General features: G+C 42.1%; 1 protein-coding gene across 1 annotated transcript in view; it reads right to left on the bottom strand.

The window, feature by feature from the left end:
• Window positions 1–24,629, bottom strand: part of LOC122814512 — a 393,708-nt gene that overhangs the window by 68,639 nt on the left and 300,440 nt on the right. The window contains exon 7 of the mRNA XM_044087086.1: window positions 2,066–2,190. Within this exon, the coding sequence (XP_043943021.1) occupies window positions 2,066–2,190 (125 nt within the window). The remainder of the gene's footprint in view (window positions 1–2,065; window positions 2,191–24,629) is intronic.

The raw sequence follows: 24,629 nt of genomic DNA on the forward strand, positions 1-24,629 counted from the left end.
TTACATGCCCCTATTCCAAAAACCCCTTTAAAACAATTGTTCTCTTAGGTCAGAGGCTACAAGCTCGCCCCTTTATGAGCAAATCACAACACAATATAATATAGTATAATATAAGCAAAAATGACTGCTTGCATTCGCCTTAAGCATGAGACAGTTTCAATCACAAAGGTAAAATGAAATGCTTATTCATTACTTATCATTCATTTCCTTTGACATCTGTGTAAAATTTAACATATTTTTTTCTTTTCTCTGTTATGTTCTCTCTCTATATATATTCTCTGTATATCCTAACGTTGTTTAATGGGTTGCATCTCAACCTCCTTCCACTAGGTATCTCCACTGTTTTATTATAGACAGGAACAGGTTTGACTTAAGTTTTACCAACAGATTCTGTTAGTTTGTACTTACCAGTTTTTACTATATAAACTGTAGGAGTAGTGGCGACCCACTGTTTATGGTAGCCATGTACTATGTTACGTATTTTTGGCGTCACTGCTTTGTCCACCACCAACTGTTTACGTAAGTAGATGTTGCTGCAACTTGTTTGCCTTAATTAGATTGTGTCTGTCAGTAATGGCAGCTTTTACCTTTAGGTAAGTGATTGAACACATTTTTTATGCCACAAGGCAATCGCATGGAGCCGGTAATTTTAAACGGTGCCATGACCAGTTTACAACTAGCGGTTTTACACCTTTAGAGTTTGTGCTCTTGACTGGGACAAACATGAGCTAATACTTGCGTGTGTCACTTGATAGCCTTAACCTGAGAGTACTGCATTTGAGTTTACGATAACTGTTGTATGTATAAAGTAAATGCATACAACCAGTTCTCTTACTTGGTTTTAGACCTGCCCACAAGGGTCAAAACACGATTAACATTACAAATCAGCTTGGAGCTCGTTTTTGACCGGTGCCGTGACAAGTTTATAACTGGTGGACTTGCACCTCTTGTCTTTGCCCTCTTTTATTGGGTCAAACATGACCTGAAGTTTAAATTCAGGTGTTTGATGATGTCTGTGTCTGTCAGTATTGCATGACAGTTTTACTTGTAGGTACTGCCTTTTAGGTTTTTAATTTTTATTTTTATTCTTAATTGTTTCATGCTTAAAGTCGAAAGCGTGCTATCCGTCCCTTTTTACACTGAGTTGTGACCAATTCACAGCAGACAGACTTGTGATTTTAAACCTAGAACTATTAGGCATACCTAATGTTTTAATGCTTTTAACAATTGGTGCAATATTTTATTTGTGGATGCTTACAACAGGCATGCTTGCAGCACATTTCTTTCATACTGGGTTGTGACCTACTCTTAGGGAGTAAAACATGTCTTCACATGAAAGTTAGTTTGAAATGCATGACAGTTTTTTGCAGGAATCGCATTTTAGTTTAGTGATTGAAACTGTGTCATGCTTAAGGTGAATGCAAGCAGTCATTTTTGCTGATATTATACTGTATTATATTGTGTTGTGATTTGCTCATAAAGGGCTGAGCTTGTGGCCCCTGACCTACAGCTGTTTAGCATACTTAATGAATTGATGTTTTTAACCAATGGTGTGCCATTTGATTTGTGGAAGTTATAAGAAGGGGCATGTGTATTAGTACTTTGTCTAAAGAAGTCTTGGGTTGCCTGAGATGAAAAGCGCTTTACAAATAAACGGTTCAAACCGACTATCGTAATAAATCTGTTTGATATACAAATTTAATTCTTCACAAAACTCCAGCTAGCTGTGCTGGCATATATTACACATCCACTGCCCTACTTCTGGCATAGCTGGCAATACCTCACATTGTCAACTCCCAAACCATGTTCCCAGTTGCCTCTTTCTTCCCCATTACATCGCCAATATTTGCCATCTAGTTGAGAAAAAATTCTTCGGCGTCTGCCTGGGGTATACAAGTAGGTATGCAAACACTTCCAGACAAAAATCCTAAATTTACTAGATTCTGTTGCACATTTGCGAGTCATACATACACCTTCCCACTGTTTCAGTAGTATCACTTTTAATGAGTAAGCTATGCCCGACTCAAGTCATAAAAAAAGTTTGATCTATTGTTTTGTTTCTTACCTGGTTGGACAACAGAGCTCATCGACTTCCAAGCACTGAATTGTATAGGTCCTTTATAAACGCCAAGGAAGTTCTCAATTCCACACTCATCAAATTCATCTTCATCTTCCTCTTTTCTGAAAGGCCTTTGGAATGCAAAGGAGAAATTGAAATCTTTTTATTTTGATTTTCAAATAAACTGTTAATATACAGCGTCTGTACAATAGACACAGTAATAAAAAAAAACACATCTTACAGGAAAATGGAGTATACAGGTTATTACAGAAGGATTTTCCTGAGCAGTTATGCAAAAGGAAATATAGCAGTCAATGGTTTATTTACCCATGCTGTGTATACTACATACCACCATCACACAACAGAAGCAGATCATCCCCTGCAGCCAACAGCGTTACTGTACATGTAAGCTTCAAGAAATCATCCTCAATTAAACCCAAGTCAATCATGTTTAACTCATTCCCAACAGTGTTACTGTACACCAAACCCACGTCACATCTTTAACTCATTCCCAACAGTGTTACTGTATACCAACCCACATCAATCATGTTTTAACTCGTTCCCAACAGTGTTACTGTACACCAAAACCAACATCAATCATGTTTAACTCATTCCCAACAGTTACCATATACCAAACCCACATCAAGCATGTTTAACTCATTCCCAAAAGTATTACTGTATAGCAAATCCACATCAATCATTTTTAACTCATTCCCAACAGCGTTACTATAAACCAAACAAAAGTCAATCATGTTTAACTCATTCCCAACAGTGTTACTGTATACCAAACCCACGTCAATCTTGTTTAACTCATTCCCAACAGCGTTACTGTAAACCAAACCCAGGTCAATCATGTTTAACTCATTCCCAACAGTGTTACTGTACACCAAACCCATGTCAATCACGTTTAACTCATTCCCAACAGCATCACTATAAACCAAACCCATGTCAATCATGTTCAACTAATTCCCAACAGTGTTACTGTATACCAAACCCACATCAATCTTAACTCATTCCCAACAGTGTTACTGTAAACCAAACCCAGGTCAATCATGTTTAACTCATTCCCAACAGTGTTACTGTATACCAAACCCAAGTCAATCATGTTTAACTCCATCCCAACAGCGTTACTATAAACCAAACCCATGTCAATCATGTTAACTCATTCCCAACAGTGTTACTGTATACCAAATCCAACAGTGTTACTGTATACCAAACCCAACAGTGTTACTGTATACCAAACCCACGTCAATCATGTTTAACTCATTCCCTCCAACTTGTACATTCCCAGTTTTCAATGGGTGTGGCTTCAGCCTTAAAAAAAAAGTTATTGCCTCACAGTTCAAGCAAATGTTATCTTGCATTCTTACAATTCTAGACAAACTGGATTTGACAAGCCACAATAAACAATATATTTTAGGGGGGGGGTTGTGTTTTTAATGTTGTATAAACAGCTTACAATGTCTAAGTAACCAAGCAGCACACATACCTGACAGTGGGATTTTCTTCCAGGTGTGAGCTTTCATGCAAGATTAAGCAGTTGTGTTTGTATCACTTGATTGTTGAAATATTTAGAGAAATACAAGAATTCTTACAATGCAAATAAACAAATAAAAGTTTCAATATCGCTTTAGCTGCAATGGAGAGAGAGAAAAATATCCAAACAGTTGTGTTTGCATTATGTAAGCTTCAAGAAATCATCCTCAATTAGCTTGCATGTGGTATGGTTTTTGGCCACAGCTAGCCTAAAGAGAAGATGGATGCTATAAAATGAACTAACCATTGTCCCCATATGGTGCCACTTCAGATAAAAGCACTCCCAAACCTGAATACTTTGGACCCTAATTTCCTAAAGTAGGTCTTAACCACCATATTTACTGCTTTTTCCAATACTATATTAACTTGCACGTTGACTGGTATCATAACTTCTCAGGTATTTAAATTTCCTTAGCAGTGGTCTTCATTACTCTGACCAAAACAAGCCAGCCCACTGGCACAAAGTGTAAGGCATTTCCCCAAGGACTCAAGCAAATGGAAGAACTGATCTCTGTTCAAAGGTTTCACTGAGAATGAAATTAGCATGTGACCAATGAATACCCTTCCCAGAGAAGGCATTACTCACTTACTTCCCTGGAGAGTGACTTCACTTCAGTAACCAAACACCTTACTGATGCTCACTGTGCCCAGGGTGGTGGACAGAACAGCAGATGAAGCCCAGCTGGAAAAGGGAAGAATGGTGGTTCTGTGAGTTTGTCTTGAACAACCACCTTCTGTTAACGGTGGGTAATGAAGAACTTACAGATATTCATGGAGGCCTATCCCTAAGCATAAACAGCTTAAATTTATCTCTAAACGTAGACATCAGATGGTTACTATTTCATATAATGAGAATGGGGAAGAGGAATTTCAGATATTTCGATGTTCCTTCTTGACCCTGACTAATATTGATTTAACTCTTAGGAACAACTGAATATTAATGGACAGTACTGCATATTAATGGACAGTGTTTAAAATCAGAACTTCTCAATACATTCAACAATCAAAGTCTAACAATATCTGCAAACAATATATGCAGCTGTTACCAGAAATCAGTCTTGTGGATGGGCAGCAGATAGTACAGTTGTGTACACTTACCATAAATGTAGATGCTAGAGTGTATTCACTGTTGCAGTCATTACATTTGGGTAATATGCTGGCAGGTTGCCCTCAGTCGGCCTGATTAACAAAGTCTTGGGTCCTGCGTCAGTTCTGTCCCTTCTTCCATGACATCAGGTCATCAGGGGTATAAAACAGCTGACACCATTACATCAGTTTTTCTTGACCCAGCTGTCACGTGCCCCCCAAATGGGGAGCAAAATATTATATATATATATATATATATATATATATATATATATATATATATATATTATAAAAAACGCTTATGCCCAAGAGTAGTCAAGACAATGTATACACAAAACCCCAAACGATGGTATGGAAGGTACACAAAATCACTAGAATCCAAATGAAAAGTCCAAATATTTATTCGAGTAAAAAATGTGAGCGCTTTCGCAGGTTTCCAAATCCGCTTCTTCAGACATAAAACTAACATTCAAAATGAATCAACTTATATCTATCAAATTAATTAACTATCAATTAATTAAACAATTGATATTTAAAAAGACAGCACTATATAAAATATACATGAAAGTATAATATAGACTAGTCATTAAATATTTAATAAAAAACTTAATTATAAACAAGGCAACAGAATCCAAGCATTTAATAAACTGAAGAGACTAAAAAAGCCTAATCTAAAATTCTGATTACCTAAGAGTTCTAGCTTTAAGTATTGGTTTCAAAGGGACACTTTCATTGAGCCCTCTTCCCCTGTGCGCTGCCAATCTTAAAATCCATCTAATTTCCGCCCGTTCGGTTTCATTCACAATATCCCCTAATTTAATATTAATAGGTTGTACATGCAATACTTGAAAATAAAAGACGTGTTCCTCACCTAATGAGAGTGTGTGTTTAGCTATAGCGCTATAGTCTTGTTTCCTCGCAAAGCAGTACATGTGGTCTCTCATCCTTTCTTTAAGGGACCGATTCGTTTTACCTACATAAAATTGGTAACATAGGGAGCAATGGGCAACATATACAATGTTCTTAGTATTGCATGTGCTGTTATTTCTTAGTTCTCAAAGGCGACCCGTATCAGGGTGCCTATAGAAACGTGATTCATCAATAAATTTACAATACACACAATTACCACATTTCTTAGTTCCTAAATAAAACACTAGCAATATCTAATGCTGCCGTCCTATTAAAACTACGGTAGCATAAATGTTGTTTTAAACTCTTCATATTTTTGTAGGTAAAAGTAGGAAAACTTCCTACTAAATCTTTTGATTTTCTCGTCTGCCAAAAGGATATTCCAGTTATCGGCTATAGCATATTTTATTATTTCAATGTTATTGCAATATGGAAGTATCACAGATTCCTTTCTTTTTGAGCCATCTATTATGTTTGGTATTAGTTCTCTCACCACCCGGGGAATAGTAAGGCTTCGCTCTAGTGGTCCTGAGGTTATATACCTTACTTAAAGGTATTATTTATTTCTCGTTCATTATAGCCTCTGGATAAAAATGTCACCCTGAGTCTATTCAATTCGGTATCAAATAAAGTTTCATCGCAGCAAAGCCTTGATATCCTCATGGTCTGTCCTTTCACAATATAGCCAAACACCATGGGATTGTGCATACTGTTCCTATGTAAATATGCAGCTTTATAACACTCTTTTATATATTGCTCCGTTAAATATTGCTGAATCTGTGGAATATTGGGCATTGCTGTGCTTATTCCTTATGATTGGTTCCAGGCACAGAATCTTTTCCATTTGTCAGCATAAGATTTTCTAGTACTAGGCCTTCTAGCCTACAAAATGACATCCATCACAGGTTTGCTGAGATGCCAAGGGTGAAATTAGTTGATTAGCCACGCTGCAAGATTCAAAGTTTGGAGCAGAGTGTGCAGAATTTGGTGGTTCTGCAGAGACAGTAGGTAAGGTGTCTGAGGCAGGTGCCACGGAGGAAGGTGTGACACATTGCTCAGGAGTGGGTACCAGTGTTGGCGAGGCCAGTCTGGAGCAATCAGAATCATTTTTGGTTTGTTCTGTCTGACTTTTAGCAGAACTTTGGAGAGCAGAGGGGGGAAAGCATAAACTGATAGGTTTTTCCAGCTGAATGACAGCATCCACTTGCCAAGCTTTTTGTGATGAATTCTTGTGCAGAATTTGCCCAACTGATAGTTCTGGGGCGAGGCAAAAAGATCTATGTCTGGGCTCCCCCCCATTTGTGTGTTAACATGTTGAAAACTTGTGGTTCCAGTTTCCATTTGTGTGGGTCCATAAGATTTCTGCTTAGTCTGCTAGAGTATTTAGCTTTCCTGGCAGGAATTGAGCTTGTAGTTGTATTGGATAGGTCAAGGCAGTGTTCCACAATGCCATGGCTAGTCTGCAAAGGGGGTAGGAATGTGCACCCCCCTGGTTGTTTATGTGCCACATAACTGTGGTGTTGTCTGTCTTTATCATTAGTTGTCCTGGATGAAGGCAGTCCTTGAAGGCCATCAGTGCATTCTATACAGCTAACATCTCTTTCTCATTGATATGTAGGTGCATTTGATTTGGGCTCCATTTGCCCTGAATGCATTTTACTGCCAGATGAGCCCCCCAAGCATAGTCGGATGAGTCTGTAGTTAGGGTTTGGGAGGCAGGGAGTGGAGTGAATGGCAGTCCCTTGTTTTGGTGGCAGGCCTCTGGCCACCATAGGAACTCTAGTAGCAGGCAAGGTATGATAAGAATCATAGTTTCCAGGTTGAGACAATGTTGACTCCATAAACTTTTTAAGTACCACTGAAGTTTCCTCATATGCAGTCTTGCATATGGAATTAGAAGAATGCAGGAGGCCATGAACCCCAAGGCTTTTGCAGATAGCAGGGTTTTTGTGGCCACCTGTTTGAAGTAAGTCACCAATTGAATTTGCTTTTCTGGCATAAGGTAAGTCATCTGGGCAGTTGTATTCAAGCTTGCACCCAGTAATGTAATTTGAGAGGATACCAGTTGTGATTTCTTTCCATTTATGGTGTACCCTAGACAAGTTAGAACCATTTTTGAAAACGCCAGATGCTTTAGAAGAATGTCCTTGTTTTCTGCCTGCCCGAAGTAGACAATTGTCCAGGTATGGATATATTTGAATATTTCTTTGCCTGCAAAATGCAATTACTGACCCTGGGTGCAGTAGATAAGCCAAAGGGCAGTGCAGAGAACTGGTAATGCAAGTAGCCTACTTTGAAGCAGAGGTATCTTCTGCAAGATTCCCTGATTTGGATATGCAGGTAAGCCTCTTAAGTCTACAGTTACCAACCAGGCATCTTTGGCTAGCATACGTAGTAACTGTTGAAGAGTCAGAATCTTGAATTTTGGAATGTCCAGAAAAGTGTTTAAAGTGGATAAGTCCAGAACTGGACACCATGATTCGTCTTTTCTGGGTACCAGGAAAAGTCTTGAATAGAAACCTTGTCCCCTTTCCTCTTCTGGTACTGGTTGAATAGACCCCATGTTCATGAGGGGCAAAACTTTCTGGGCCTCTGCCCACTGATTTGGGGGCAGATCTGGCCATCCGTTTGGGAATGGCAACATGTGGATAGGAAATCTGTATCCTTGGGATACTATATTTAAAAGCCATTTGTCCTGGGTAATAACTTGCCAGTTTCGTGCATGAAGTGCTAGTTTTCCCCCCAAAGGGGCGGCTAAGAGGCAAGTGCTTGGTGATTGTAGAGGGAAGTCATTGACACTGTTTACCATAGGGAGGTGCCTTGTTGTTTCCAGATTTGGAGGTGTCAGCATCCCATTGTTTTGTTCTAAACGTTCCTTGTGACAAACCTGGAGCCTTTGGAATGTCTTGATTCGACTTGAGCGGCTCTCGAGGGGACTGGAAAGGACCAGTTCTTAGTACGCCAGTGCCTACTAAATCTTGGAGGTTGCGCTTGTAAGAAATCTTTCACAGTTTGCATAGATTTAGCTTTATCTTCCATCTTTAACACTTCTTCAGCCTTATTACCAAAGAGACGGTCCTGTTGTAAAGGAGCATCCAACAATTTTGCTTTAACATGGTCAGGCAGAGTTTGCTCTTTGAGCCAAGCATGCCTTCTTAGCATAGATCCAGTTACAGCAGCCCTGCAAGAGGCCTCCAAGGAATCAAAACCACATTGCAAAGTATGTTTTCCAACTTGCTCAGCTGAATGTAATAAATCCTGCAAATCTTTATTTTCCACACAGTCCGAGATTAACATCATTTTCTGTTTAAGCAGTCCCATGATATGCTGTTGATATTTAAGCATATGAAATTGACAGTTTAGATTGCCAAGGTTGCAGATGTGTAAACCTTCTTACCCAATCTATCCAGAGCCCTGGAATCTCTATCAGAAGGGGTATGATGTTTAGCAGTAGAGGCCTTGATGCCCTTGGGACCCTGAGAAATGGTTTCAGGATCAGCAGAAGGATTTTTGAAAAGGAATTTGTGGGAGCCAGGAACCCTGTAGTATCCGTCTGGCTTACTAGGAGCCAGAGGTAGAGAATCAGGAGTCATACTAGATTCTGAAAAAAATCATCATCAACAATGTCTAGAGCAGGAGGTACAGCCAAAGGCCTGTGCTGAGGGAGAAGAAGAAAATAGTCTCTTTTTAGATTCAGAGAAATCCTGACTTTCCCAGTGGAAATGTTCCCTTAAGGTATGTAAAGTTTCTCCAAAAGAGAAATCCTCAGGGGGGGATGGGGGCAGAAGGAATGGAATCCTCTAAGTCAGAGTCTTCATAAGTAGGTATAGATAAATCCTGTTCAGCAGAAGAATCAGAAGAAATAGAATCCTGATCAGAAGATTCATAATCAATGTCTTGCCTAGGCCTCTTAGCAGGAGGGGGTTGGCTACCCCTGATCAAGGTAATTAAATCTTCAGCCATTTTGATAATTTGCTTTTTAGGCATAGGGGCCTGCACACGTGGCCCAAGCGTCATTTTTTTAGACACAGTAGATTTTGGCCTTAGTTTTGAAGATGGCGTCAGTTTAATATACAAATCTTTAGGCCTGAAAACACTCTCAGTAGCCGGTGCCTGCACGCCGGTTCCAGACCCACTTAAGATAGAGACGGCCGTGGGTTCAACACTTAAAAGCATCTCGCGGCATACCGGACTCCGAATGGGTCTCAGTAGAGGCCTGCAAATCACAAGTAGTGGGCATCAGGGGCTGCGAAAGTGCCTCACTGAGTACCAGCAAACTAGTGACTGGCTTAGGAGAAGCTTCGTCAGTTTTGGACCTCGACGGCCTGTCTCTGTCTTTTTCTTTGCGTTTTTTTTAGGTATTCCAGTAGTCGGATTGCTAACAGATGTCATTTCTGGATAGTTAAATCATGAGCCAAAATATTTAGAAGCAAAAATGTACCGACGTTTAATAGTGCATTGATTAAATCTAGCACAAAACCGACAGCAAGGTACGTTATGATCAGGGCCTAGGCAAGGAATACAGTACAAATGAAAATCCTTGAGGTATTTGCTTCCCACAAGTAATGCAATTATTAACTTTTACTGACATCGGTAAGGAGCAAGAAAAAGTTTCCCCAACAGGGTACTTAGCTTTTAGTTGAAGACTTCGGATCTGAAACTCGAAAATGAAAATTTCAGCGGTCAGCCGACCTGCACTTGCGAACTGCTTCTGCTTCGGACACCACACGGCAAGAAAGACTGATGTAATGGCATCAGCTGCATGTTTTATACCCCTGACGTCATGGAAGAAGGGACAGCAACCGACGCAGGACCCAAGACTTTGTTAATCAGGCCGACTGAGGGCAACCTGCCAGCAGATTACCCAAATGTAATGACTGCAACAGTGAAACACGAAGAACATCCACAACTCCCTACGTCATTCTTTGTGAGGCTTAGGGAAAAAAAACTCATACTGCACAGGTCAACCAGGTTAAAAGACAGACTTGCTACATCTACAGACTACTATACAAGCTTGACAAATGTCCTCTAAAATACAGTCAGTGGAAGCCAACATCACAAACAGTAAGAAAATGACACAGAAGAGGAATGTAGGCAAGGTCAAATCACAATCCCTACAGGACTCACTACTATCCTTCCTTAAAATGCATCTTCATATGCTCACAAATTCAGTACTGTGTGTTTCAGTACAGCACAAAGGGAACTTTGTATAGTTAATACAAATGTGTCCCCCAACAGATATACAGGAGCGGTACCACAAAACCACTTAATATGAAGACATTCCTAATACATCTACTCAAATGGAATGTCATGCTTTTAGTATTCCATCTTTGTTACCACCTCTGGCTGCAATGGGGTGCTCAGAGCAACCTCCCCCAAGCAGAAAATGGAATCCACACCACCAGAAATCAAAGGAGTGCCACTAAATACACAAAACTAAAAGCACGGATTCATGTAGTCTCGATTCCTTATCACTAATCATGACAACTGAGTCTTAGGTTTCCATGTTTAATCCATACAAGTAGTAAGTATATTAAGTGCTTTCATCCAAACCCAAGCGACGTCTTCAGAACGCAAAAAGGTTGAACAAGCTATAGTATTTAAAACGTCATCAATTAAACTAATTAGTAATGACAGTCAAGAAACCAATTATAATTTAGATGGTCATTTATTTAAAAACATAGTTAAAACCCAACCAGATTATATACAAAAACTAGAAATAATCATAATGTTAAATACATTTATAACATTTCAAACAATACATAACATTTTATAAAATATAAGACAAGTTCATGCTGAGGGTACTGGGAAACAAAAGTCAAAAACAGGGATTTAGTATAGCAGACTACATTAGATGCAACTACTCCCCCTTCTCCGGTTTAAGAGAACATTTCAATTTATCCAGTACTAAAAACGAGGGTGGCAAAGTTGTGAACAGAAGATTTTAAAACTTGTTTCTTATATTTTATATATTATGTATTGTTTGAAATAATTTATTTAATATATTAACATTTTGATTATTTCTAGTTTTTATATGTAATCTGGTTTTAACTATTTTTAAATAAGAAATGACAGACTCAATAGTAAGTTTCTGGACTATGTCATTACTAATTGATTGTTTACTTGATGACGTTTTAAATACGATCGCTTGTTCACCCTTTTCACATTCTGAATAAGTCATTTGGGTTTGAATGAAGGAGCTTAATTGACCTGCTTTTTGTATGGATAAAACATTTGGAAACTTTGGGTTTGAATGAAGGAGCTTAATGGACCTGCTTTTTTGTATGGATTAAACATTTGGAAACTTAAGACTGTTGTCATTAGTGATAAGGAATCGAGACTACATGAACCCGTGCTTTTAGTTTTGTGTTTACTGGTGATGGTTCGGGTTGCACGGCAACTGTTTCTAAGTGCCACTATATTGTGATGACCTCCAAGTTGCCCCCCTCTGATCACAATGGTGCTTTTCATCCTGCCACCAAAGTTCAATTGGTATCACAATCTCCAGGCTAAACAAGGTGAGTATCACAAAAAGTACACAAATTACATCATTTTTTTTAAACTCCCCATCCAGACCTGAACTATGGCTTCACTATGTTTACATAAGTATAAACGTAGACCTTAAACAAGTATAGAAAAAAATCATTGGAGACAGCAAATACAAATTTACAGGAAGCAAACAATAAATGAAAGCAACATAAGCACAGTTGATACAAAAAAAGTCAAAACAAAAACATGAAACATTAGCCTAACTGCTATTTCAAATTAAGGCTAATGAAGTTCTCACCCCACTACCTAAGGCCACTTATAGAAAAGCAGAGATTCATGGCACGAATGCCACAAAAAAGCAGCCACACAGAACGATGCCACAGCCAGGACTAGAAGTCTGCAGCTACACAGAATGGTGCCCCAGCCGGGACTAGAGAGTCTGCAGCCACACAGAACGGTGCCGCAGTCAAAGACTAAGGAGTCTGCAGCTACACAGAAAGGTGCCACACAGCCTGGATTAGGGAGTCTGCAACCACACAGAATGGTGCCACAGCCTGGACTAGGGAGTGTGGCTTGCTGTAGAACAAACACTTGCAGTTCCTAGACATACAAATCCAGCCTTTCAATTATGCCAGCTAATTAAACCATACAGAGTACCTCAAATATGCTCAACAGCAAGCCTTGTACAATCACTGAACCTCAACCTGAAAACTTAGAAGACGGGTATAAGAGTAGTCAAGCAGTCACGAGGACCATTAAGATATCTAGCCATGTACACCTTTAAGTAGACACTCCAAAGTTGGTGCCCCTCCCCCCACGATTTCAAACACTTGCCAGTGCTAGTCTCACTAATCAAGCAGGGATATACATGATAACCCTAGGGTAAATTTGTGTCGACCCATCTAAATCACCAAGACTAGCCTTAAATGTAGTCATAGTAGTACTTTGCATGTTTGTCTGATGTAATGTCCTCCAAGAGCCTACAGCCATCTAAATGCAAACGTGAGAGGTTAATTTGAACAACTCCTTAAGAGCTATAACCACAATGCCCTTTTGCAACACGAACAGAAAATGTTCTATAAAAGAAACTTTGTGAGGGAGTCAGAAGCTGCAGAATAGACTGACATCAAGCAACAGTCTGTATGAAGTAAGAGTACATACCTACCTATGTTAGCTAAATCTCACAACTTCATCTAAACATAGGTATGCAAGGCTGGCACAGAATGAATGCAGGTTCAATGCTTCACCCCATCTTACCTTATACTCGTCTGCCAATGCTTACCCTTATCCTGACTCTAATCCCAGGTCAACACATCACCCTGCCAAAAACCCTTTCCTGAAGAATATGAAAAAATAAGACAGAGTCTACCACCCAAGTTAAATCTTAACTTGCATCTTAAATCAAAAACATTTACACAATACACAACATGCACACACAAACACATCTAAACCTATACCCTACTCCTCTCACCATAACCCATTAAACCTCACTTACCTGTACACACGTATACCTCCTGGAACCACTACAGTTGACAAATCAAGGTTTCCTAACGCTGACAATTGAAACTGATTAAAAGTGCACCCACTGCACTTTGTTGACAAAGTAAACGTTCAACAAAGTAGCCACCCAGTGGTGTGAACAGTGGGTCTAAACAATGGTCACTGTTGATGTGACACCTCGGCCCTATGAGCAAATATGGGAAAAACAATTTTTGGATATACAATAAAATGTACACATCCACATAAATATAGGTTATAAACACTTGAAGAAAAAAAAAAAAAAAAAAAAAAAGAGTACCTGTACATCACCACCCTGGCTGGAGAGCAAGGTTCCTCCGGCACAGTGTTAGTGTACAGGTAATGTCTGCTGAAAAATGAACTTGCCTCTTCAGAGCAGCATATTAAGCTCCTGTGTAAAGTGGACAGTACAAGAAGAAACTGTCTCCATTTACACTTTTCTAAACAGCACTTAAGATAAAAAGTAATAAAAAAGAAAAGCGTGTGTGTGCATTTGCATGTGCTGTATGTGTGAAAGACAGAGAATGTGTGTGTAAGAGAGAGACAAACAGAAACTGTGCTGACTGAAGAAGCAGTTTAACAGCACCTTTACAAATACTAGGAATCTCCAAATCTGGTATTACTGACTGACTTTAATCCTCAGTGTGCGTGCGTGCGTCTGTGTGCGCTGGCGAGAGGAAAAAAAAGGGGGGGCAAAGACAATATTGACTGCAAAAGGTAGTCCCATCTGCATAAATTAATATAATGTGGGGTGTTACAGATCTTCAGCAATTTCCAGGAAATCATTAGTCAGAGCAGCAATGTGCTGCAAAATCAGGGACAGTAAAGGGGACTGTGCAGCTGCAACATCTTACATTTTATCTTGTTCTGAGGAAAAATTGGAAGAAGCTTTAAACAGATATTCAAATAAGGTGACAAGTCTACATAAATCAGAGGTCGAAATGAAGAAAAGGCTGGCTGACAGACTGCTTAAGAAGAGATGTTTCAAAAAATAACAGAATTAGAGGACAGAGCACGTAGGGAAAACCTGAGATGATCTGCTGTACCACAGAAGCTAAGCTGGAGGGAACAGACTGTTTTAATCTTATGAAAGTACAAATAAACAATTGGACTAGTATTCCACAGTAGGAAAACTGAAATGGCACGTTGTGTGTGTATGCTCCCAACCTGGCCATGATAAAACAAACTAAACCTGATGCAATCCTTCCAGCAGAAAGGGTTGATTCTGACCAAACTGTGGCAGAAGGATAAAGTACTAAAAGTGGGAGATGGATAAAGTACTAAAAGTGGGAGACAGCAGAGTGTTTGTGGAGAATGATTACTCATGTACACCAGGAAGAACAGGAGTAAATTCATTCTAGTAATCAGGGAATGTTGAAAAGCAGGTGTGAGATTCAAGCTGCTGTATCCAGCTATTTTCAGAATATTCTTCCCTGGAGGTTCAAAATTTGTTTTCGATGCAGAACATACGAAGGAAATACAAAAGTTTGTGCAAAAAGTGAGCTATCAAACAGGAAACTCTGCTTCTTGTTTTCTGGTAATAAAAGCCCCTACAGAGACTGTGCCAGTAAAACCTTCCCAATGTTTCAAAGGAAAATGCTCGACAGAAAAAAGCATAAGAGCTGACTAGAAGAAGCAGAAGTATGTTGGAAATGAAGCAGAGAATGGATTTGGGTGATGGAGTACCATCAACTCAAACTGACAAATGTAGGATTACAAATCATTAATTATATTTGTGAAACATGACAGAACAAGGAAACCTGGAAACATTGGACTTTTGACTTTGTTAAACTTGCAGGGGACTCCGAAGCATATGCCCTACATCATTCCATTAATGTTTGGAAAAACATTTAGGAGAGGGGAAGGCTTGTTAGCAGCCTGATTAAATGTATCTGTTATTCTAAGCATCTTCATTTTGGTTTTAGCACTTGGGCTTCAGGCCAGTTGCTTTACATTTAAGGGTTTTGTGGTCTACACTCCTGTGGACAAACCCTTATCAATACCCTCTCTCTCCATAAATCCACCCAAGTATACGGAACACCATGTCTGGACAATTACCATTGGTTTCTCCTGCCAGCCTGGTCGACATGGGCATACTGAGACACTGTAGCAACTGCCTCATGTTTACTGACACCACTTCTCCTAGCACATAATTTTTCTACTTGCAAGAAATGCATCTACATCAGCAACCTGGAATCCATGCTCTCTCGTGCTACAGTCAGTACTCCTGACTAAGAGGAAATTGCCAGCACAAACACCACACCACTCGCATCACACAGCCAAGCACAACACGCACACACCTACGCAGAGGTCCTCAATAAAAACTTACCTAAACAGTAGAGACCTCCAAAACACACACAACACCGAGCATCACATACAGCAGACAACACACCAGTCTCTCTCAATCACAGCCCATAAAGGCATAACAATAAACCAAACATACTAGTCATTGGCGACAACTGTGAGACGCACCGATGATCCCCTCACCAGGCTCGACAAGGAGAAGGTTACAGTCAGTTGTCTGTCTGCTGCCAGAATCCACCACATCTTGCACTTAAGACTCTCTACAACAAGTACAAGTATGGCTCTGTCATTCTCCATGCTGGTGTGAATGACTTGAGATGCACCTCCCTGGACTACATGAAGAAAGTCATGACTGAGCTCTCAGAAAATGTGTCCCAGGCACCTATGACTCTAGTCCTAAGCAGCATCCTACCTTTATCAAGAACAATACCAACAAAAAATAATTGGCTTCAACAATTGGCTTTCTTTCTGGTGTCATTCCAAGGGGATCCAATATCTGTCTGCCTGGGATGACATGGCTGACAGGCCCCGATGCTCTGCCAAAGATGGCCTCCATCTGCCACCCATGGGATTCTGGATCCTGGCCAAGGCTCTTGCCTCCACCAATGTGCCTTTTTAAGGCAATGTCCCAAAGACAAATCTTCCAACATAAAAGATCTCTCAAAGCAAATTGAAGGTCATGCTGCTTAACGCTAGGAGCCTTAACCTAAAAATGTACTCACTGGAGGCTCTCCTCACACTGGAAGATGCCAACGTCTGTGCTATCACGGAAACTTGGTTCAGGGCTGAAGAGAGCACCCCTGCCTAACCAGGCTACACCTCATTCCACACATTCCGACCCCAAAATGAGGCTGGAAGGACTAAGGGTGGAGTCTCTATCTTCATTTAGGACAGGCACACCTCCAGACTGGTTTGCCAGCATGACGCACTGGAACTACTCCAGGTGCAACTGACAGTTGGCAAGACACCCATCCAAGTTGTATCCAGCTATAGACCCCCCCCTCCATGACTCAGGACACCCACTCCTACCTGGATCTACTTGACTCCATCAAGGTACCCCCCCTAACACCCTGATCCTTGATGGCCTCAACTACCTCATCACAGACTGGGTGAACAATTCCTGCACTAATGCACTTACCCAACGATTCCTTGACTTCATCAGTTCCAACGCACTAGACTAGCTCGTCTCATCCCCCACAAGGGGAGATGACATTTTGGACTTAGTTCTCACCAACATGGGCAACCGCTGTACTATTCCCATAGTATGTTCTCCCCTGGTGAGAAAGTACAGTTGTGTACACTTACCATAAATGTAGATGTTAAGAGTGTCTTCACAGTTGAAGTCATCACCCTTGGGTTATCTACCCGCAGGTAACCAGTCACCCCGAATACCAGAGTCTTAGAATTTCTGTGTTGGATGCTGTCGCCTCTTCCATGACGTCAGGAGTATAAAACAGGCAGCCAACGCCATTATTAGTTTTTCTTGCCCCAGATGTCAGAAGCCTCCTAAATAGGAAGCTAGTATATGGTGTGGAACACCACCAGTAAAAAGTAAATACCACTACCATAAAAAATGGCCATAGAAAGAAGAAATAGAAAGGATAGATAAAACCAGGGGGCTGGAGGGAGGGAAACCTGGACTGCAACTGTGAAGACACTTGAACATCTACAAAGTGTACACAACTGTATTATGTTCTTCGTGTTTCACGGTTACAGTTATCACCCTTGGGTTGATTCCCAAAGCTGAGGAAGGGTGGAGGCAGTCAAGAAGTGTTAGGGCTGGCTAGCAGGCCTTGCAGGACTGTTTTAGCAAATCCAGCCCTGGATTTAGAAAAAAATAGGCAAGTGGTAATGCCTGGTGAAGGTATGTACAGAAGTCCAGGTTGCAGCTTTCAGAATGTCCCTGGTAGAGACTCCCCTGAGAAATGCTGTAGAGGTGGAAGTAGCCATAGTGGAATGTGTTCTGATCTCCTGTGGGGCAGGTTTTCCATGGTGCTTGTAGCAGAAATTGATGCAGTATGTTATCCACTTGGAAATGGTTTGCTTTGAAATGGCCTCACCCTCTGCTCCTGTAGCAAAGCTGACAAGCAGCTGGTCAGAATATCTGAAAGGGTTAGTCCTGTCAAGGTAGAACCTGAGCTGTCTGTGCACATCCAAGAAATGCAGGATCCTTTCCCCTTTATTCTAAGGATTAGGGAAGAAGGTAGGCAAATGGATGGACTGGTTTAGAGCCACGCTGGACACCACCTTAGGCATGAAGGATGGGTTAAGTCCCGAGGAAAACCCTATCAGCATGCAAAATAATGAAGGGTTCCACAGTCATTAGTGCCTGTAACTCAGACACTCTTCTTGCTGAAGTTATGGCTCAAAGCAAGGCTGTTTTCCAAGAGAGGAATTTTAACACTGCTGAAACAGCAGGTTCAAAAGGGGGAAGCGTGACCTTTTCCAGTACAAAGTTTAGGTCCCAGGCAGGGGAGGGTGCTCTCCTAGGCGGCTTTAAGTTGTTAGCTCCTCTCAGGAACTGTCTGATGAGAGGGTGAGAGCATAGAGGTGACTCAGTGTTATAGCGAGCGAATACGGCAGAGGCATGAATCTTAATGGAGGAGAAGGATAGGCCTCTGTGGAGTAGCTCTGCTAGGTAATCCAGGATTTGAGGTAAGGAGGGCAGTGCTGTGTCCTTTCCTTGAGAATGATTCCAAGAACAATATCTTTTCCATTTTTTAGCATAGGACTTCCTGGTACTAGGCCGTCTGGCCTCGAGAATGACATCCAGCACCTGTTTACTGAGGGTTGCTGGTGGTGTATTCAGGGGATAAGCCAGGCTGCAAGGTTGAGGGTTTGCAGCTGTGGATGCAAAATATGTCCCCCCTGCTGAGACAGCAGGGAAGGGGTCTGATGGAGGCACTGTAGTCAGACTGTGTAAGAGTGGTTAGCAGTGCTGGCATGGCCAGTCTGGGGTAATAAGAATTGCCTTTGGCCTATCCTGTTCGATCTTGAGTAGTACTTTTGGGAGAAGGAGCAGAGGGGGGAAAGGCATAAACTGAGAGGTTTTCCCAATGAAAGGATAGGGTATCCACCTTCCAGGCCCTGCTGTGAGGGCTCCTGATGCAGAATTTGTTCAACTGGTGGTCCTTGGGGGAGGTACACAGGTCTACCTCTGGTGTCCCTCACATCTGGATTAGAAGGTTGAAGGTGGTGGGCTCCAATTGCCACTCGTGTGGGTCTAGGAGACTTCTGCTTAAGTCGTCCGCCAGTGAGTTTTGTTTGCCTGGCAGGAGTTGAGCTTGTAGATGCACTTGGTTGCTCAAGCCTGTGTTCCACAGGGCCATGGCTAACCTGCAGAGTGGGTAAGAATGGGTTCCCCCCTGCTTGTTTATGTACCACATAACAGTAGTGTTGTCTGTTTGTATCAGCAGCTGTCACAGAAGGATTAGGGATTTGAAGGCCGTCAGAGCATTGTGTACAGCTAGCATCTCTTTTTGATTGATGTGCAGGCGCATTTGCTCTGGGCTCCACTTGCCCTGAATGCATTTGCCTGCCATGTGAGCCCCCCCATGCATAGTCTCATGGGTCTGTTGTCCGGTTCTGGACAGCTAGGGCTCGAGTGAAAGGCAGTCCCTTGTTGTGGCTGCATGCTTCTGCCCACCAAAGGAACTGTGCCCTTAGACAAGGTATGATTGGAATGACTGTTTCCAGGTCCTGAGAACGTTGGCACCAAAGGCTTTTCAAGTACCACTGAAGTTTCCTCATCTGCTGTCTTGCATATGGAATAAGCAGAATACATGAGGCCATGAACCCTAAGGCCTGCAGTATTTTCCTTGCAGGTAGGTGGGTTTTGGTGGCCATTTGTTTGAAGTACTTGGTCAAATAGACCAGTTTGTCTGGAGTGAGAAAAGACATCTGGGAAGTTGTGTTCAAGCCTGCTCCCAGGAACACAAGCTGTTGACTGGGGCACCAATTGTGATTTCTTTTCATTGATGGTGTACCCCAAGGAAGTTAGGAGTCTTTTTACGAATGCCAGGTGCTGAAGCAGCAATTCCGGAGTGTCCGCCTGAGTCAGGCAATCGTCCAAGTATGGGAAAATTTGGATATTTCTCTGTCTGCAGTATGCAATGGCTGGAGCCAGGCACTTTGTGAATACTCTGGGTGCAGTAGATAAGCCAAAAGGAAATGCAGAGAACTGGTAGTGCATAGAGCCTGCCCTGAAGCATAAATATTTTCTGCAAGATTCCCTTATGGGGATGTGCAGATAAGCTAAGTCTAGGGTGAGTGACCAGGCATCCGTGAGTAGCATAGGTGAAGCTGTTGCAGGACTGGGCGCCAAGAGCCCTCTTTTCTGGGCACCAGGAACAGTCTGGAATAGAAACCCTGCCCCCTTGGTTGTACCAGAACAGGTGGAATAGCCCGGATATTGAGTAGAGAGAGTACTTGTTTTTGGGCCTCTGCCCACTGGTTTGGAGGTCTGGTCTGGAAACCCACTTGGGGTTGGGAGTGAATGGAAGTGGAATCTGTATCCCTGGGATACAATGTTTAGGACCCATCAGTCCAGAGTAATGGACATCCTGTTTCTTGCATGAAGGGCAAGTTTTCCTCCTAGGGGTGCAAGTAATTGGGCAGGGCTGGGATAATAGAAAAGTCATTGTGAACTTTTACCATAAGGGGTTGGCTTACCATTCCCTGTTTTGGAGGTGGGAGCACTGACTGCTGTCTGGGTGATCTGTTTCCCCTGGGTTTGGAGTGATAAGGCCTGGAAGGGGCAGGAAAGGACCAGTTTTTTGAAGGCCAATGCCTACTGAACCTAGGTGGCTGCACTTGTAAGAATTCTTTAACAGTTTGCATAGATTGAGCTTTTTGTTCCATCTTTCTAAGAACCACTTCTGCTTTGGTGCCAAACAAGCAGTCCTTATTTAAAGGAGTGTCTAGTAATTTTGATTTGACATGATCTGGCAAGGATGGTTCTTTCAGCTAAGCATGCCTTCTCAGTACAGACCCAGTGACTGCAGCCCTGCAAAATACTTCAAGGGCATCAAAGACACACTGCAAAGTATGCCTACTTACTTGGTTTGCAGAATGTAGTAACTGCTGTAAATCAATCTGGAAGCAACACCATTTTTTGCTTAATTAGTTCCATAATATGTTGCTGGTACTTCAACATATGAAACTGGCAATTCAATGATGATGGCAAGAGTAGCGGAGGTATATACCTTCTTACCCCATCTGTCTAAACCTCTGGAATCCCTATCTGAAGGGGTAAGGTTTTGCCTGTAGAAGCCTTAATACCTTTAGGTCCCTGAGAAATGGTCTCTGGATCCGCAGAGGGATTTTTAAAGAGAAGTGTGTGAGAATCAGGTACTCTGTAGTACTTGTCAGGTTATCTAGGGGCAGGTGGCTAAAGTGTCTGGAGTGAAACTGGATTCCATGAAGACATCATCTACAATGCCCAGGACAGGGGGTATAGCTAGAGGCCTGTGCTGAGGCAACTCAAAATTCTCTGAGTCTCTTTTTGGACTGAGGGTAGTCCTGGCCATTCCCAGTGGAAATGCTCTCAAAGTACGCAAGGTTTCACCAAAAGAAAAATCCTCTGGAGGGGAGGCAGAGGGAATGGATTCCTCTGCATCCAAATCCTCATAGGTTGATAAGGGCATGTCCTGATAATCAGAAGGGTCAGAGTCATCAGACTCCTGGTCTGAAGAGTCAGAATGAATCTCGATTCTTTGTCTCTTAGCAGGGGAAAGCTGGCTTTCCCTAATTAGAATAATAAGGTCTTCAGCCATTCTAAGCATTTGTTTTTGTGGCATGGGAGTTTGAGCATGCGTTTTGGTTGCCGGTTTTCTAGGCGTAGTACGTACTCTGGGCCTGAGAAACTCTGTAGTTTTAGCTGAAAATGAAGTTGTTGGTTTAATGCGAACATCGGAAGGTCAGAATACATCCTCAGAAGCCGGTGCCCCCACAGCGGCTCTGGACCCATCCAAGGTAGAGACATCCACAGGTTCCATAGTCGAAGAAGCATCTCGCGGCATACTGGACTCCGAATGGGTCTCAGCAGAGGCCTATGAATCTGTAGAAGTGAGCATCAGGGGCTGCAAAGACACCTTACTGAGTACTGGCAGACTAGCTTAACGGAAGCATCGTTGACCGTCTTGGACCTATGCGGTCTGTCTCAGTCTTTCTTTACGCATTTTCGGAAGATCGGTAGTTGGATAGTTTATAGAAGCCATTTCGGAATACGGAGAACGAGAGCGAAAGAATTTAGCAACAGATAGACCGACGACGAATGGTTCGGGCATTAAGGCACAAAACCAACAGCGAGAAACGTCACGGTCTGGGCCTAAACAGGTGATGCAGTAAGAATGAAAATCTCTGTGGGGTATTTGCTTTCCACAGGCAAAACAACTGTTAACTTTTTCTGACATCAGTTAGAGCAAGAAAAAAGGGTCCCCAACGGGGTACTTAGCTTTAGAAGACTTCAGGTCTGAAACTCGAAAAACGAAAATTTCAGGTAGCAGCCGACTGGCACTTGCAAACTGCTTCTGCTACGGGCTCCTCAGTAAGGAAGACTGATGTAATGGCGTTGGCTGCCTGTTTTATACCCCTGCCGTCCTGACATCATGGAAGAGGCAACAGCATCCGACGCAGAAATTTTAAGACTCTGGTATTCGGGCCGACTCAGGGTTACCTGGGGGCAGATAACCCAAGGGTGATGACTGCAACTGTGAAACATGAAGAAAGTACAGTTGTGTACACTTACCATAAATGTAGATGTTAGAGTGTCTTCACTGTTGCAGTCCTAACAAATGGGTATTCCGGCTCCCAGTCGGCCAGAATACCAAAGTCCTTATATGACATCAGCTGTAAACCCGATGTCAGGACTTCAGGTATAAAGGAAAGTAGCCAACGTCATTTCCTCAGTTTTTCTTGCCTTAACTGTCAGGAGCCCCAAAGAAGGCTAGACCAGGAAAAGAAAATCCCTGGAAACATACCATCTAGAAAGGAAAAATCCAGTCTGTGCCCTAGGAAAAAAGGGGGATGGGGGGGGGGACCAGGACTGCAACAGTGAAGACACTCGGACATCTACATTTATGGCAAGTGTACACAACTGTACTATGTTCATCGTGCTTCACTGTTGCAATCCTAACAAATGGGTAAATTCCCAAAGCCCAGGAAAAACAAAACAAAAGGGAGGAAGAATGCCCACTGTTTAAGGGCTGGTAAGGATGCCTTGCAACACTGCAGTGGAAAAACAAGCCCTGGACTTAGAAAACAAGGGTAAATTGTAATGCTTTGTGAAAGTGTGGACAGAAGTCCAAGTTAGCTGCTTCCAGGATGTCCTTAGTAAGTATACCCCTTAAAAAAAGCTGTTGAGTTAAAATCTGCTCTAGTAGAATGGGTCCTAATACTCTTGAGGAGGAACCTTGCCATGCTGTAAGTAACAAAAATGAATACAATGAGAAATCCATTTAGAAATGGTCTGTTTAGAAATAGCTTTGCCCAGCGTTCCAAATGCAAAACTGACCAACAACTGATCCGACTTCCGAAAGGCTTTAGTCCTGTCCAGGTAAAATCTAAGCTGTCTATGCACATCAAGGGAGTGCAGCAGCCTTTCCCCTTTATTCTGAGGTTTAGGAAAGAAGGTAGGCAGGTGGATAGACTGGTTAAGAGTCAGGCTAGAAACCACCTTAGGCATAAAGGAGGGATTAGTTTGAAGAGAAACCCCGATACGCATGGAAGATGATAAAAGGCTCTACTGCCATTAAGGCCTGCAGCTCAGAAACTCTTCTAGCTGAAGTAATGGCCATGAGAAAAGCAGTTTTCCAGGAGAGAAACCTTAAATCTGCTGAGGCAACTGGTTCAAAAGGAGGCAGAGTAAGTTTCTCAAGCACAAAATTAAGATCCCAATCAGAAGTAGGTGCCCTTCTGGGAGGATTTAAATTGCTAACTGCCCTGAACAACTGTTTCATCAATGGATGAGAGAAAATGGGTTGGTCAAAAGAACAACAAGCAGAAATCGCTGAATCTTGATTGAAGAAAAGGAGAGTCTACCATTAAGCAAGCCTGCCAGATAATCAAGAATAAGAGGGAGAGTTGGTTGAGAAGAGTCTTCCCCCCTCTACCCTGCATCCAAATGCAAAATCTTTTCCATTTATCTGCGCAAGACTTCCTAGTGCTAGGCCTCCTGGCCTCACGAAAAACCTCAACCACCTATTGGGAAAGGTTTAAACTATGAACCAGGCCGCCAAGTGTAGAGTTTGAAGATGAGGATGAAATATTCCTCCCTCCTGGACAAAGAGATCTGGTATCAGGGGAAGATGCCAAGGCTGAGACTGGGAGAGACTGCGAAGCAGTGGATACCAATGTTGCTTGGGCCAGTCTGGCGCTATGATAATGGCTCTTGGTTTTTCATCCCTTATCTTTTAACAGCACTCTGGGAAGAAGAGGCAGAGGAGGGAAGGCATAAATTGAGAGCTGTGTCCAGGGGAAGGACAGAGCATCCGCTCTCCAGGCTTTGTCGTGATGTTCTCTGGTGCAAAAGGTTGGAAGAAGATGGTTGGTCGGAGATGAGGAGAGATCCACCTGGGGAGTGCCCCAACTCTGAATGATGCGATAGAAGATGGTCTTGTTCAATTGCCACTCGTGAGGATCAAGGACTTGACTGTGCAATTGGTCTGCCAAGATGTTGAGTCTTCCTGGAAGAAACTGAGCTATCAGATGTAGGCCCATGGAAGCTGCT

Source organism: Protopterus annectens, chromosome 10.part0 (assembly GCF_019279795.1).
Source record: "Protopterus annectens isolate FY-2018-M chromosome 10.part0, PAN1.0, whole genome shotgun sequence".
Taxonomy (NCBI): domain Eukaryota; kingdom Metazoa; phylum Chordata; order Ceratodontiformes; family Protopteridae; genus Protopterus; species Protopterus annectens.